Source organism: Eubalaena glacialis, chromosome 1 (genome assembly GCF_028564815.1).
Source record: "Eubalaena glacialis isolate mEubGla1 chromosome 1, mEubGla1.1.hap2.+ XY, whole genome shotgun sequence".
NCBI classification, from domain to species: Eukaryota; Metazoa; Chordata; class Mammalia; order Artiodactyla; family Balaenidae; genus Eubalaena; species Eubalaena glacialis.
This window is the reverse complement of record NC_083716.1, coordinates 88,194,790-88,212,014: the sequence shown is the minus strand read 5'-3', so window position 1 is coordinate 88,212,014 and position 17,225 is coordinate 88,194,790. Positions and strand designations below refer to the sequence as shown.

The window sequence follows — 17,225 nt, the reverse complement described above, 5'->3', positions numbered from 1 at the left end:
ACCAAACCCAGACTTTCACATTCTAGGTAGGAAAATTTCCCAAGCTGCAGGTTCCTATCCAGTCAAGGTCATGGATTTCTTTTCTGAAGCAGAGTTTTTTCTCCCATCTCATGTATTTTACTGGGGACAAAGAAAGGAAAAGGAATTAAGGTTTTTCCTTTATACTTAAAAAAGAAAGAAAGAAAGGAAAGAAAGTTAAAGTAACTAGGCAACAAAAAAAGGATATCATAGAGAGACAGGTTTTATTATTGGTAATTGGAATAACCAACTAAAGTAAGCTGAAAGTTTTAGAAACCACATTTAGGCTGGTGAGAGCCTTTATTTTGTTTTTGTTTTTTTTTATTTTTTATTGAAATATAGTTGAGTTACAATGTTGCACTAATTTCTGCTGTACAGCAAAGTGACACCATTATACACATATATACATTCTTCTTTACATTCTTTTCCATTATGTTTTATCCCAGGTTATTGAATATAGTTCCCTGTTTTGTACAGTAGGACCTTGTTGTTTATCCATCCTTTATGTAATAGTTTGCATCTGCTAACCCCAAACTCCCAATCCGACCCTCCCCCACTCCCTCTCCCCCTTGGCAACCACAGGTCTGTTCTCTATGTCTGTGAGTCTGTTTCTGCTGTGTACCTAAGTTCATTTGTGCCATACTTTAGATTCCACATATAAGTGATATCATATGGTATCTGTCTTTCTGACTGACTTCACTTAGTGTGATAATCGCTAGGTCCATCCATGTTGCTGCAAGTGGCATTATTTCGTTCTTTTTTATGGCTGAGTAATATTCCATTGTGTATATGTACCACATCTTCTTTATCCATTCATCTGTCAGTGGACATTTAGGTTGTTTCCATGTCTTGGCTATTGTAAATAGTGCTGCTATGAACATAGGGGCACATGTATCTTTTTGAATTATAGTTTTGTCCAGATATATGCCCAGGAATGGGATTGCTGGATCATACAGTAACTCTATTTTTAGTTTTTTGAGGAACCTCCGTACTGTTTTCCATAGTGGCTGCACCAACTTACATTCCCATCAACAGTGTTTCAGCATTCTCTTTTCTCCACACCCTCTCCAACATTTATTATTTGCAGATTTTTTTTTTTAATTTTTTATACCTTGGTATTTTCCCATATTTTGTTTTTAATTATTTATTTATTTATTTTTGGCTGTGTTGGGTCTTCGTTTCTGTGCGAGGGCTTTCTCTAGTTGCGGCAAGCAGGGGCCACTCTTCATCACGGTGCGCGGGCCTCTCACTCTCGCGGCCTCTCTTGTTGCGGAGAACAAGCTCCAGACGCGCAGGCTCAGTAATTGTGGCGCACGGGCCTAGTTGCTCCACGGCATGTGGGATCCTCCCGGACCAGGGCTCGAACCCGTGTCCCCTGCATTGGCAGGCAGACTCTCAACCACTGCGCCACCATGGAAGCCCTGCAGATTTTTTAATGATGGCCATTCTGACCAGTATGAGGTAGTACCTCACTGTAGTTTTGATTTGTATTTCTCTAATAGTTAGTGATGTTGAGCATCTTTTCCTGTGCCTATTGGTCATCTGTATGCCTTTGGAGAAATGTCTATTTAGGTCTTCTGCCCATTTTTCGATTGGGTTGTTTGTTTTTTTGTCGTTGAGTTGTATGAGCTGTTTGTATATTTTGGAAATTAAGCCCTTGTCAGTCACATTGTTTGCAAATATTTTCTCCCATTCTGTAGGTTGTTTTTATGTTTTATTTATGGTTTCTTTTCCTGTGCAAAAGCTTGTAAGTTTGATTAGGTCCCATTTGTTTATTTTTGTGTTTATTTCTATTGCCTTGGGAGACTGACCTAAGAAAACATTGGTACGATTTATGTCATAGAATGTTTTGCCTGTTCTCCTCTAGGAGTTTTATGGTGTCTTGTTTTATATTTAAGTCTTTAAGCCGTTTTGAGTTTATTTTTGTGCATGGTGTGAAGGTGTGTTCTAGCTTCATTGATTTACATGCAGCTGTCCAGCTTTCCCAGCACCAGTTGCTGAAGAGACATTTTCCCATTTTATTGATATATTTTTGCCTCCTTTGTTGAAGATTAATTAACCATAAGTGTGTAGGGTTTTGGGTTCTTTTTGGTGGTGGCTTATGGGATCTTAGTTCCTGGATCAGGGATTGAACCCCAGCCCCTGTCAGGGAAAGTGAGGAGTCCTAACCACTCGACTGCCAGGGAATTGGGTAAGTATGTGGGTTTATTTCTGGGCTGTATTCTATTCCATTGATCCGTATTCTGTTTTTGTGCCAACACTATGCTGTTTTGATGACTGTAGCTTTGTAGTATAGTCTGAGGTTTGGGAGGGTTATGCCTCCAGGCAGGTGAGAACTTTAAACAGACAGTGGGTTAGTTTCTAGTGCCCAGGGTGTATGAAAACACAAACTCTGACAATAAGTTAAGGAATATCTATTAAGTGCTTCCTATGTGTGAGAAATTTCACTACGGTTGAAAAATATTTTGAGTTGTTTTTTTTAAATACTGTGAAAAACATAAGAAAAATTATTCTTTGATTGGGCCAGCAGCGCCGTGCCTGTGGGTTGGGGAGTAAGAATGTGTCTGGGAGCCGAAAAGCAGCAGCCTGAGGCGAGGCAGAGGCCAGCCTGCTGTGGGGCTCTTGCTGCTTTTCCCCAGGCAGGAGTGGAGGCCAGCCCACCACCGTGGGCACACGGGAAATCGACACAGAGTAGATGGTAAACATTCTAGACTCAGTAAGGCTTTTAGAAAGCCCTTGTAGACTTTACTGTTGTTGATTTTTCTTTTCATTCCATGGCTACATCTTCCCTCATTTGACAACATTTACTGTTTTCTTGAGTATTAAAGTTCTACATACTTAAGGTAGAAAATGTGTAAAAAGTATAAAATAAGAAAAGAAAATATGGATAACTCAGTCTTATCACTGAGTTAACCACTTTTAGCATGTTTTGTTTCTTCCCTTTTTCTATACCTCGTTTCTTTATTATAGTCATCCAAAATTGGGGAAAATGCCAAATATAGTTTTATAGGTTTGGGCTTTTTCATTTAATACGATTGAGTGACATGGGAATGGTCTCACAACATGATAATCTTCAAAACTGTGATACTTTAGGAATTCCCTGCGGTCCAGTGGTTAGGACTCCGTGATTCCACTGCAGGGGGCATGGGTTCAATCCCTGGTCGGGGAACTAAGATCCCACAAGTGGCACGGTGTGGCAAAAAAAAAAAAAAACAACTGGGATACTTTAATGATTGCATAATATATGGTGGTATGGATTTCCATCTCTGATTTAACTGTTACTCCCTCAGTGTCAGACATTGAGTTTATTTATCACTGTTGCAGGTAACTTTGCAGGAAACCCTCTTTGTGGATCATCCTTTGTCCAGCCGTGATTGTTTCCCTGTGGGGGACCTACAGGTGGAATACTGGGTGGAGGGGTGTGAATTTCCAAGATGTTGCTGTGTGTGTGACAGTTGTGTCACTTTGTACCCCCTGCCATGTGCAGGTGTGTTTCTCTTGCTGCATTTCTGCCAGCACTGAGCACTGCACTGACTTTTGATACTAAAACACGTTGCTTTGCTTTGATTTACCTTTTTAAAGTACTAATGAGGTTAAAAGTTTTTCAGTTGTTTTATTGGGTATTTTTAAGAATCTAAGTTGTTTGTTCATTTCCGCATATTTTTTCTTTTAGCTTAAAGAGATCTTTTATAAGGTAAATAACTTTTTTTATTTTTATTGATTCTCTTTTTCTCAGTTTGTTGCTTTGGTGATTTCCTTTTTTTATTTTTTCTTTTTTAATATTGAGAGAGTCTGTTCCTATTCCAAGTTAATATAAAATTTTTTAGCTATATGTTTCTTCTTCTGTGTGCTTTTTTTTTTTTTGACATTTTTTTAATCCATCTGGATTTATCTTGAATGTAATATTCAATGAGACTCTCAATTGATTTTCTTCCAAATACTTGGCTGGTTTTCCAAAACCATCCGTTAATAACTCATTTCTCATTAGTTTATTGTGCTGCATTTATTATATTAAAAAAAATACATGTGTGTGTATAATGTTTCAGGGTTGTCTGTTCTCTTTCGTTGATCTGTTTGGTGCTTGCATCAGTACTCTGGTAATTACTTGTATTACTCTTCTTCAAAACAATGTCTTATCCGTTCTTGTTTGCTTATTCTTCCAAATTGTGGCAATGTTGGTGGTAATAGTAATGGTGGTGGTCAGCAGTTACTGAGTTCAAATTATGCGCCAGACACTAACTCATTTAACCCTCAGGACAACACTGTCACTGTTTTCCTGTCTTACAGATGAGGAAACTGAGGCATAGAATAGAAAGTAATTTGCCCAACGACAAACAGCTTATAAGCAGCAGTACTGGTATGAACTGTAATCTGTTACAAAAAGTCTTGTATGAAGTAACTGGAATTCTACAAAAATGTAGTTATTATGATGTAAAGAACATCCTAATCTTCCAGACAATCTTCATTCTCTACAGCCAAAAACAGAGTCTCTCTCTCTTTCCGTTTCTTTTTAAAAAATTTTTTGTAAGGTTATTCGTAGATCTTTTGTATTTTCTGATGCTGATGTAATGAAGATTGCTTTTTCAGTTTTCTAACGATCAAGGCTGTTAGGATAACGCTGGCCTTTTGCATAATGGTCTTTTTGACAGCCACCCTGAATGCTTTATTAGAATTTGATGCAGTATAGGATTTAACATTTTGTTGGTTCCCGGTGTATCTCCTACTCACACAAAACGATAACAGCAGATTATAAGGTTTTGAAGAACAAGAGGCATCTACTCAAAGACTTATTTTTTTAGGCTGAACAGTGTCATTTTTTATAAAGATCCATGGAAGGAATAATGAGCTAGAACCAGAATACCCAATGAAAATCCACACGCCTTGTTGCGTTTTTCTGTTTTGTTCAAAATATGGCTTTCAGTGCATATTTCTTTTTGAGAGCAGGATCTGCTTTTGATTCTGAAAGAAGAATCTGCTTCAGATCTTTGAAACTTAATCTGAAGGTGCGAGATCAACTGTCCAGGGGAAGGTTCTTTTTTTTAATCCCTTGACCTGGAAAGGCCACTTAGTATTTCAGGCCACTGAGCTTTAGAAAGAATTTAGAAAAATCGAGTCAGGAGCCATTCTTGAAAGGCTGACAAGAGCCCAAGCACTGCTTTAGAATTTCCTTCCCTGTTAGCAAGCCTGGCATTTGTTTCTTGGTTCCACCCCACTTTCTGTTTCTGTACCTCACGATCACACGTACGTATTACAAGATCAGCAAGGGGAATTAGAAGCTATCTGGTGCAGACATGAAAAGTTAAAATTTTTCAGGAAAAGCATTCCTGCAGTGAATCAAAATAGGAAGAGGGACTGCAAGCGTCGTATAAGGTTGGCTCCTTAGTTCACCAGGCAGGCTTTGTCGTGGCCGCCCTTCCGGTGATCTCCCGGGTTCCACCGGGTAGGTGGGCTGCTTATCACTTCCCACTGCCGGCCGTGGTGCAGTTGTGTGCAGTTAGATGCCAAGCCGGCTGCTGCCCTGGGTTTCCTCGCCTTCCTGTGGCTCTTCCTGCAGCCCCTCCCAAGAAGCATGGGGAAGTCACGTGCTCCAGAAGTGCGCCTGGAGAAGGATGTGTGTGACTGGCCTTTCTTTCTCCCTCTGACCACCCGCTCTGTCCTTCCTCCTGGCCCTCGTCCTGTGCACATCTGTCTGAAGCCCTGCGCGCCGTCAGAAGGAAGCTCTCATGCCAGGAGTTGGTGCTTTTCTTGAATCTGTTACTGAGAAAGTGTGCATGTGAGTGTTTTCTTTTTCTGTATTGAGTCTAACTTTTAAAAACTTTATTTGGATATAATTTTTACTCTTAGACAACCTTGTAAAGATAAGGATAGTGCAAGACCCCCTGTGGACTTGGTATCCAGAGTCACCTATTTTTAACATTTGCCCTATTTATTCCCTCTCTCTTCTTGTGTGTGTGTGTGTCTGTATGTTTGTATAAACATATAAATTGGGGGAGGACCATTTGAGAGTACGTTGTAATCATCACAGTACTGAAGTCCTAAATGTGCAGTATTTTTTCCGAAGCATAAGGATATGCTGTTACTTAATTGGCACAGTTGTCAACCTCAGTCAGTTTACTGAGAAAATCCTTTGATCTAACCTACCCTTCATACGCTGGTTTTATCAATTGACTTAACAGTGTTGTTCGTAACATTTCTTTTCCTTCAATCTAGAGCCAGGTATTACCTTTAGTTGTCGTATCTTGATAGCCTCCTTTAATGTGGAACATTTCCACAGTCATTTTCTTTGTCCTTTGCGACACTGACATTTTTGAAGAGTACACTTCTCTTTTAATAGGATGTTCCTCTTTTGGGGTTTTCTGATGGTTCCTTGTGATTAGGTTCAGCTGGAATTCTATAGTGTGTGGTGATGCGTCCTTCTTGGCCTCTCATCTGGAGGCATGCGATGGTTAGTGATGTTACTTTGATTACCCGATCAAGCAATTGACCAATTTCTCCCCTGTACGTTTATCCTTTTTTTCCTTTGAACGAATAGCTGCGAGTAGGGAGCTGCTTTATGACCATGCACATCCTCCTCATCAAAGTTTCTCCCAGTTAATTTTTCTAATTTTTTATAAACTTTATTAGGTTATCTTAATAACTTTCTCTTGAGGCTGCAACTGGAAAGCAAATTTAGCTACCCCCTTTTGAAATACTTTCTATAGCAAGGTGAAACAAACATATAATCACTGTACATTCAAAATCTGAACTAAACAAACCCATAAAGATTGATTTTTCCCTAATCTAAGCTGTACTCCTCTCTTTGTATCCATTTACCTCATTAGTTAGAAAAAAAGTCGTCACAATTTCACTGTAGCAAAAATTATCGACTTTATCTCCTTCAGACAATTTCTAATAGAAGGTTATCAGGCATCAAAAATACCAAACTTTTATCGAAAGCTTAAGTAGTGATTAAAATTTTTACTAAGCAATTGAAATTAAAAAAAAAAAAAAGTTATTGTAAACACCGTCAGCTGATAAAGAAGATTTAGAAGGTAGTACAGGCATACCTCGTTGTCTTGTGCTTTGCAGATACTGCGTTTTTTTACAAATTGAAGGTTTGCGGCCTCTAAGCGTTCAAGTGAAAGGAAGAGTTGCGCGTCTTTTCCCTTTTCGAAAGCTGGAAATGATTAAGCTCAGCGAGGAAGGCACGTTGAAAGCCGAGGCAGGCAGAAAGCTAGGCCTCCTGTGCCTGTTAGCCAAGCTGTGAATGCAAAGGAAACGTTCTTGAAGTTAAAAGTGAACGCACAAATGATAAGAAACAAAGCAGCCTCACTGCTGACAGGAAGAAAGTTTTAGTGGCCGGATAGAGGATCAAAACAGGGACAGTATTGCCTTAAGCCAGAGCGTAATCCAGAGCAAAGCCCTAACTCTCTTCAGTTCTGTGAGGGCTGAGAGAGGTGAGGAAGCCGCAGAAGAAGAGTTTGAAGCCAGCAGAGGTTGGTTCATGAGGTTTGAGGAAAGCAGCCGTCTCCATAACGTGAAAGTACAGGGTAAAGCCCCAGGTGCCGATGCACCAGCTGCAGCAGGTTCTCCAGAAGGTCCAGCTAAGCTATTCATGAAGGCGGCTGCACCAAACAACAGAGTTTCAGTGTAGAAGAAACAGCCTTCTATTGGAAGAAGATGCCATCTAGGACTGCCATAGCTGGAGAGGAGAAGTCAGTGCCTGGCTTCAAAGCTTCAGAGGACAGGCTGACTCTCTTGGTAGGGGCCAGTGCAGCTGGTGACTTCAAGTTGAAGCCAGTGTTTATTTACCATTCTGAAAATCCTAGAGCCCTTAAGAATTATGCTAAATCTACTCTTCCTGTGCTCTGTACGTGGAATAACAAAGCCTGGGTGACAGCACATCTGTTGACAACATAGTTTACTGAATATATGAAGCCCACTGCTGAGACCTACTGCTCAGAAAAAAAGATTCCTTTCAAAATTGACAATGCACCTGGTCACCCAAGAGCTCTGATGGAGAAGCTGGAGATTCATGTTTTTTTCATGCCTGCTCAGAAAACATCCATTCTACAGCCCATGGATCAAAGAGTAACTTCAACTTTTAGGTCTTATTATTTAAGGAATATATTTTGTAAGGCTATAGCTGCCAGTGATAGTGATTCTTCTGATGGATCTGGGCAAAGTCAACTGAAAACCTGCTGGAAAAGATTCACCATTCTAGATGCCATTAAGAATGTTCATGATTCATGGGAAGAGGTCAAAATATCAACATTAACAGGAATTTGAAAGAAGTTGCTTCCAATCCTCATGGATGACTTTGAGGGGTTCAAGACTTCAGTGGATGACGCAGTGATTCCACCTTTGGAGGTTTATCCTAATGAGAGAGTCAAATGTGTGTATAAGGATATTCTGTGCAGCGTTTTAATAAAAGCCATAATATTGGAAAAAAAAAAAAAGACCTCAGCGGAGGAAGTAACCACAGATGTGGTGGAAACAGCAAGAGAACTAGAAGTGGAGCCTGAAGATGGGACTGAATTGCTTCCATCTCAGGATAAAACTTTAATGGATGAGGAGTTGCTTCTTATGGATGAGCAAAAAAAGAGGTTTCTTGAGATGGACTCTACTCCTGGTGAAGATGCTATGAAGATTGTTGACATGACAACAAAGATTTAGGGTATTCCATAAACATAGTCGATAAAGCAGTAGCAGGGTTTGAGAGGACTGACTCCAATTTTGAAAGAAGGTCTGTGGGTAAAATGCTGTCAAACAGCATTGCCTGCTACAGAGAAGTCATTCATGAAAGTAGGAGCCAATCAATGTGACAGACTTCATTGTTGTCTTATTTTAAGACATTGTCACGGCCACCCCACCCTTCAGCAACCACCATCCGGATCAGTCAGCAGCCATCAACACTGAGGCAAGACCATCCACCGGCAAAAAGATTACGACTTGCTAAAAGCTCAGATGATGGTTAGCAGTTTTTAGTAATCAAGTATTTTTTAATTAAGGTACGTACATCGTTCTTTTAGACATAATGCGATTGCACGCTTTTTAGATGCACCAAGAAACTAAAAAATTCATGTGACTCACCTTAGTGTGATACTGGCTTCATTCTGGGTGCCTGGAAGCGAACTCCGCGTCTCGCCGAGGTAAGCCTGTGCATATTGGGATACCCACTCCTGTCTTCTCTACTGTGTGCAAAGAGGTGAGCTCCTGGCAGAGGGTAGAGGCCCCTGCACCTGCAGGGCACATCTGCCAACTAAAGTGGGCCATTCTCTGTACGTGATAAAATGAGGTTGGTGATATTATTGGTCTGGGACCCCAAATATGTAGGGTTTTTTGAGTAATTGAAAGTAATATATAATTAATCCCAAAAAATTAGCATTTTTGTGGCTATACCTCTGTAGGGCCCTAGAAACTAAGGCACTCTTCCTTCTCTCATTGGCGAGAAAAGTGGTTTCTTCATGGTTAGCTGACTTTCTGAGACTCAGTTCTTTTCCTTATTTCATGTGGAAGCTGTGCAGATGGAATTGCCCACGGGGGGTGGCAGAGGCCATGGAGTTGGGTGATACTGGGTCAGCCTCCCAGCCCTATCCCTTGGGAGCTCAGGGACTGGATGAGTCACTTAACCCCTGGCTTCCCTTCCTGAATTGTAGAGCAGAGATGTCGATGTCTGCTACGTGAAGTTATTAGTCCTGAAGGCGATCATGCTTGTAAAGTGTGTTAGTCCCGGCTGCTAGGAGGTGCAGAGCATAGGAATAGTTATGGTTACTTTTCTTGAGAAGTTGAGGGAGGTGACGGGCGCAGTACCTTGGGAGGACGTCACATCAACAGTCTGATTTGTGTCTGCTGGGAACCAGGGCCCATCGTGGGACCCACGAGCCCAAACATCTAGTCTGGTCCCAGGGCGCTGGGATCACGAGGAGGACTGGTTTCTTAATCGCCCTGGGCTGACAGTCAGCCAGCAGATGCCGTTTCAGCCCCAGGGTCCTTCTCATAGCTTGGAAGATGCCAAGGCGCTCTGCGGTCAGGTGCTGGTGTGGAGCCGGAGGAGGCCCGTGGAACATCCAGGAAGAGCCTCAGCACCAGCCTCCGGCATGTGGGTGGGAGCAGCTCTGCCCCACCTGCGCTCAGTGCTGCGGGGTGCATAGGGCCGTCTAAACGTCTCGTCCTGGCCGCCAGCCTGGGATTTTACTCCCCGGGGACATGCAGTCGACATGCCACCAGACTGCCGAGGGATCCTGAAACTTTAAAGCTTGGAATAAACACACATAAAAGTCTAATTGGAGCCCTGCCTTATAGCTAATAACTTAAGAGGGTCGAGGAACTTGCTCGGCCTTGGCTGCTGTTTGCACCATTTGCCTTTCCAGCTTGCCCAGAACTTGTGGCTATTCAGGGGGCAGGGCTCCAGTTCTGTTGCCTACCTTTTGGCCGACGGCCGCCTTGTTCCCTCCCATCACTTTTGAGACTTGCTGTCCCAGACAGGCGAGCTCAGAAGCCAGTCTGTGTCTGATGTTTAAAAAAAAAACAAACGGCAACTTTAATACCACTGGAAATATGTATTATTTAAATAATTCAGAATAAGGCAAAGGCAACTTTAATTAGCTTTTTCTTCGTTCAGTATTTTGGTTGAAGGAAATTGCTTATTTTATGTTTACATTTTCTTTGTATCCTTAAAAGTACACATAAGGATTAAACAAAGGACCAAAAGAATCACACTTTTTCAGCTCTCCAGCAAAGCTGATACAGAGGTATTTCATTGTCGCTCTAAATTGATTTAATTTTTCTGGAAAGCAAGCTAGCTGAGTGTAACCAAAGCTATAAAATTATTCATAACTTCTCTTACTCCTGGCTGGTCAACTTTAGGACTCTATCCCAAGGAAATATCTTCTCCCTCAGAACCAACATAGGGACTGAAATATGCTTTGCACAGAAAAGGTTTTCCCACTCTTTGTGACAGTGAAAATGTATAACAAGCTGAAATGCAAGCACAAGAGCAGAGCGTGGGGATTGGCACCGAGGACTGCAGTGATGCCGCCTGAGTTGTCTTCTGGGGGGAGGGGATGCCCGGAGAACGGCTGCTCCCCATAGGGTGTGCTCAGTGCTTTTAGCCGCGTGGCCCAGAGCCACCCAGAGTCCTCCATGGGCTCCTTACTCCATACCCACGCCTGGAACCCACGGCCGGAAACTGGGACACCGAAGCCAGGCTACTGATGGTTTTCAAACCTGGGCCCTAGTGCTGTACCCCTGTGTCTTCATCAACTCAGAAGAGCATTTAGAATAATGGAAACGGGGTGAATGGTCACTGGGTTTTTTTTTTTGTTTCCTTTTAAAATTGCTTGAATTCATATAGAAAGGAAACAATTCTGAACATAATCGTGGTTCTTTTATTAAGCTTGTGCATATATGTTCATGTGTTATTCAGAAAAACAGGCTGACTGTTTACAGGTGTCTGAGTGGCTTAGCCTCTGATATCTGTCTCAACTGAGCGTGAATAACTCAGTTTTTCATTAAAAATCCCAGACTTTTTGAGATTCCTATAGTTTCTGGATAAAGAAAGTCCCTAATTCTGGACAGAATGGGGATTTTATATAAGCTAAGGTTTTAAAATGAGCATTTCCAGTTGGTAGAAAATAATGTCCGGAAGTTTAAATGCTGTAGGTGAGCTCTCGTTGGTGAGCGTCGTAGAGGAAGGCAGGCAGGGTGGCCATGGAGCCGTGTGCTTTACAGTGGACCTGCTCACGTGTATCTGACGCCCCGCGTACGTGCACCCACTAAAACACAGAGCCATGGCTGCTCACACATGCTTTGATGTTGTTCCTCTCGGAACTAACCGCTTTCAAAACTGTCGTTCTGATGTGCTGGAGTGGAGTTCTGTTTGGTGTTTAGATTGTAGCCTCCGGAAAGACAGCGTCCACAGGTATTCATAGTCTCTGGGGTCAGCAAAATGCCCCAGACACTCCTTCCTCAGAGGCAGGTCAGTTGGGATGGCTTGCTGTTGTGGGAGTGTCTGTTTTTATGCTGACACACGGGTGGCCGATAGCTGTTTTCTTTCTCCCCAGTTTGGCATTCTTTTCTTTTGGCTGTGTTGGGTCTTCGTTGCTGCTGCGCGCGGGCTTTCTCTAGTTGCGGCGAGCGGGGGCTACTCTTCATTGTGCGCGGGCGTCTCATCGCGGTGGCTTCTCTTGCTGCGGAGCACGGGCTCTAGGCGCGCGGGCTTCAGTAGTTGTGGCACACGGGCTCCGTAGTTGTGGCTCGCAGGCTCTAGAGCGCAGGCTCAGTAGTCGTGGCGCACGGGCTTAGTTGCTCCGCGGCATGTGGAATCTTCCCGGGCCAGGGATCGAACCCGTGTCCCCTGCATTGGCAGGTGGATTCTTAACCACTGCGCCACCCGGGAAGCCCTGGCTTTCATTTTTTGAAGAAAATGTTGAAATAGCAAGTGACCGCTCACTGTCCCTCGCTTGGCCGCTCCACCAGTGCAGGGCCACATCAGCTGCCTCAGCCCAGCTTGGCGCTGTTCAACTCCATGGGAAGGAACAAGATGAATACAGCGTCGTCTCTGCTTCTAGCGGGGAGACGGGGTAGCTATGTGTATACAAACGCACGCAGGTGCACTCAGAGGTGAGCGTGAAGTGCACTAGCAACACAGAAGTGTGAGTGCTTGTTTAGACCTCTCTCGCACGACTACAGTGGCCCCTTCCTGGTCTTTCTGCCAATAAAAGGAGTGGAAAAATATGTTATATGTATTTGATAGTAAGCAGGAGAATTACAAGAGTACCACTTACAGAAAAGTTTGAAAACCACTGTTCTGCGGCTTCCCTCCAATCCCATACTGTCTGTTCCAAAAGAAGTCTTCCTGAATCCACAATGTGTGATCCTGACTTTGAGTCTCAGCCTTTGGACAGCATCCCACCCCTCTGTGCACCATACGAGGCTCCAGGATCTGCCCTCCGCCCCATCTGTCACTGGTCACCACATGCACGCCACCCGTGGCCACACTGTGTAAGAACTTTGGTATTTAGAATTGGAGCAAAATCTAGCTTAACTTAGCCATTCATTCTGAGAATGTATTGATGTCAGTATTTAAGGAATCTGAGAACTTACAGTGAAAAGTACTTTGTAAATCAGCTTTACATACCGTTTTCAAAATAATCATTTATATAAAGATATAGAAATGTATTTGTCACTCAGCATTCACTGAAGTGCTTATTGTATGTTCTATTGTGTCCCTGCTGTGGAAAAAGTACTCAGAGTCCTGTCAGCTTTCTCTGGGAAGGCTTTCTAGAGAGGACATGTGTATTAGTTCCCTGTTGCTGTGTAACAAATTACCCCAAGATCTAGCAGTTTAAAACAACGAACATTTATGATCTCACAGTTTCCCTGGATCAGGAATCCAGGAACGGCTTTGCTGAATGGTTCAGGCTCAGGGTCTCTCATGAGGCTGCAGTGCCCTGAGGCTTCCAAGTTCACGGTCATGGTTGCTGGGAGGCCTCAGATCCTCCCGGGCTGTTGACGTGAGGCCTCAGTTCCTTATCACCTGGACCTCACCGTCAGCTGCCTGCGTGTCCTCACAACATGGCAGGCATCTTCCCTGCGAGCAGGTGATCCCGGATAGGTGGATGGGTGGATGAATGGATGGATGGATGGATGGGTGGGTGGATGGATGGATGGATGGGTGGATGGATGGAGATTGAGACCAGGACAGAAACAGCAGTCTTTTTTGCGTGCTGTCATTCTCTGGTGATCACACAGACCCACCCTGGTACTGTGGGGAGGCGTCTGCACAGGGTGCACATCCCAGGAGCTGGGAGTCCTGAGGACTCTTGGAGGCTGGCTGCCCGACCTCTTCCTAGAGGGGTGGGTCTTCAAGGACGTAGTGGAAGTGCATTGGTATAAAGTCACTAGCAGGGGAAGCTGAGATTAAAGGGCACAATGTGCTCACTTTTTTTTTTTTTTTTTAACCAAGACTCCTTCTCTTTTCATTTTCATTCCTTTCCACCGACCCTCGTGGCGCAGATTGGGAAAGACACAGGCATCTGGCCGCAGCGGTCACCTCTTCCCAGCAGACAGGCAATCATACAGCTCACAATTGAAAAAACTGATAAGGGCTCCCAGGCCTGCTGCCTCAGTTCTTTTAAGCCTGCTTATTTCCTGGGTGTATATAAATATAAAGCTTGGTTATTATCAGGACCATTCTAGAAGAGTGGAAATTGCCAGGGAAACTGGGTGCTCAGGGAACTGAGTTTTCTGGGTGCTGTGGTCTCCAAGGGAGCTCCCCTGGATTCTCCTGCCAGTTGATTGCTCTGGGTGGATGGAGAGACGGCCTCCTGCTTCCCGAAGTGGGGCTGCCTTCCCTGCTCTGACGGTCCGTCGGTGAGTGACGGGGGAGGGGGACCCCTGGGCCCGTTGCCTCATGTGACCCGCTGTCCCAGTTAGTGTCTCTGTCGTCCTCAGGCGGGTCCCAGAGGTGGCTCGGGGCAGAGCGTGTGTGTCATCGACGAGGTGGGGAAGATGGAGCTCTTCAGTCAGCCGTTCATCCAGGCCGTTCGCCAGGTGCTGTCCAGCCCGGGGACTGTCGTCCTTGGCACCATCCCAGTACCCAGAGGAAAACCGCTGGCCCTCGTGGAAGAGATAAGAACCCGAAGCGACGTTGAGGTGTTCAGTGTGAGTGCCCCGGGCCTCTGCCTGCAGGCGTGGAGCGGGTGCCCTGAAACAGCTCGTGGCTCTACAGACACCTGTGGCTTTGAGTTAGTGGTATTTTTTCCTCTCGTGGCAGAATATAGGTGAGTCTGGCTGCCTGTTAACTTATCGAACCGAAGTTACACCTCTGCTGGATGACGAAGCAGACTTGCCTACGGGGAGCCGCCTGAGGCTCCTGCTGTGCCCCGCTCACCAGGCGCCGGGGCCTCGCCCACATCAGCACCCGGGCAGCAGTGCTCTGGGTCTGGGCGCATCTCCCCCCAGGGCGATGAGGGTACAGAGGCAAATAGGTGCGTCTTATTTTAAAGGTTTCCCCTTGAAACTGGCCGCCTCCTGCTTGTGGGGAGGAGCAGCTGTGGCTACAGTTTGAAGCACAGTCTCCAGATGCTGTAGAGTAGCACCGTCCAGAGGAGTTTCCACTAGGGTGGAAGTGTGCTGTCTGCACCGTGCAGTGCCGTGGCCATTAGCCACATGTGACTATTTACATATAAATTAAACGGAATTAAATTAGAGACATCGTTTCCTCAGTCACACTGGCCACATGTCAGGGACCCAGCTGGTAAGACACCCTGCCCGGAACGGATGAATGTGGCTCTGGGCGCGGCCCAGGAACCTGTCTTCGCCAGCCCTCGGGGGCTCTGGGGCTCTGGGGCTCTGGGGCCCCCGCGGTGGGAGGAGCCCTGGGGTGGAGCGCGTGCGGAGGGCGCGTAGGTCAGGGGCGGCGTCTGAGCCGGTCGTCAGGGACTCCGGAGGCACTACTGGCGCTTTGCCCGCAGACTTGCTTTTCTCTCCTGCCGCCTCCCTGTGTCCCTCTTTGTCACCATCCTCCCTGCGCCCCCTCGGTTGGTTTGCAGCAGAGCGGCCACACACTATGCTCGTCCCTCTCCGCCACCCCCTGTGGGCGCCAGGTGAAACGGGGGGGCTGGCAGGGCCACTTCTGTGGGAGGGCCGGGCGTGCGCTCCAGCTGCAGAGAGCCAGTGAGCGCCTCACGTCGCTGGCTACTTGTCCCCACGGCCGGCTGGCCCCAGGGGGACATCCACATGTTGTCACCAAAGTGTCCAGGGTACCTTTGGGGCGGTAGACAGCCGTTAGGGTTATTAGACCAGCTAGACTTGGAGAAATCTGTCTGTGCGTTGCTTCATTCATTTATTCTCTCACTTGGTAAATATGGATTGAGCATCTCCTGTGCGCTCGGCCTCGCCCTGAGTCTTGGTGATGAACAAGACAGACCAAGTCCTTGTCCTCGTGGAGCTGACATTCTAACGGAGGGGCTGGATAGGAGAAACGTCAGCAAGCATCTAGGCAATTTCAGATAGGGGTAAATGCGAAGAAGGTAAATGCAGCACCAGGGCACTGTGGTCGCTGGGGAGTGGCGGTACGGGAGGCAGGTGGCGAACGGGGGAGCCTGAGAGCCAGGCAGGGTCACTTCCTCAGTGGACATGGGCCTTGTCTGCAGAGTTGTATGTCACCTCCTCTATCCGTCATTTCACGTGGCTTCTGTATTCGAGTTTTTGGTTGTGAATGTCGAGTTTCTGTGGAAATAGAGACAATGAATAATGAGAGATCATGAAACACAATTAGTCTTCAGGTCAGACAGCTTCCAGGCTGGAGGGCTGGGGAAGCGCCGATGCTGAAGTCCAAGGCCTGGCTGTCTCTGCAGACTGCTAACCCGACAGTGGGATTGCGGTTGACTCTTACGTCTAGAAACCAGTGCTGTATATTAAGACAACACCACATTTTCTCCTCTCTAAGCTAGGAGGTTATTCTCTAGGCAAGGTAATCCTGACTCCTAATGATGTAAAGTGATTAGCTTCTGGTTAATTCTGTAAGAGACCCCATTATTCTTGTCTTTCTTGTGTTTCTCTGGGGCTCATGTGATCTTTCGGTGCGTATTTTATAAATGAAGAATCTTATTTTCCTTATCTGCAAATTTAGGGGTTGGATTAGATATTTCTTTGGTCCTTTCCCTTTCTAATATGCAGCAAAGTTACCTGAATTCATTTTTCAGAGCATCCTTTGCATCCGACACTTAGTCCACGGTACAAGCACGCGTGAGGTGTATTCCCTTCCCTCAAGAAAAACAGACCAAGGGACAGTCCAACCAAATCTGGAGTTGGGAAGAGAGATTTGTGTGAACAGGAGTAGAGAGAGTTGTCCGGAAGGAAGTGGTTCTTGGGTGGGTTTTTGAAGGGGAAAGTGGGGAAAAGAAGGAACATTCCAGATAAGGATTATGTTATGTAAAATGCGGAGGGCAGCTTCCCTGTGCTGACAGATGATGTGGAGATGGGACTGAAGTCATGATGTTGGGAAAGTATTCACAATAATTCAAAAGTTATTCACATTATCTAGACTGTTCTTCTTAACAGTGTCAGGTAAACAGAGCCTTACTTTTCAGAAAAGGCCCTGAGGACACTTCCAATCCTAGACGACGTGGAATAGACGCACTGCCCCCTGCCCCTCCTCCTAAGTCAGATAGAAACCTTGGACGTTGTACGTAAAACAGACATAAGAAGACCTGAATGGT

The 17,225-nt window shown here is 45.2% G+C and overlaps 1 protein-coding gene across 2 annotated transcripts in view; it reads left to right on the top strand.

The window, feature by feature from the left end:
• The window catches only part of NTPCR (nucleoside-triphosphatase, cancer-related), a 35,707-nt gene that overhangs the window by 11,017 nt on the left and 7,465 nt on the right, over positions 1 to 17,225 (top strand). The window contains exon 4 of one of the 2 annotated variants that reach the window (XM_061182445.1): positions 14,455 to 14,664. The exons of the other annotated variant lie outside the window; for it this stretch is intronic. Coding sequence (XP_061038428.1) covers positions 14,455 to 14,664 — 210 coding nt within the window. The remainder of the gene's footprint in view (positions 1 to 14,454; positions 14,665 to 17,225) is intronic. 2 annotated transcript variants of the gene reach the window in all.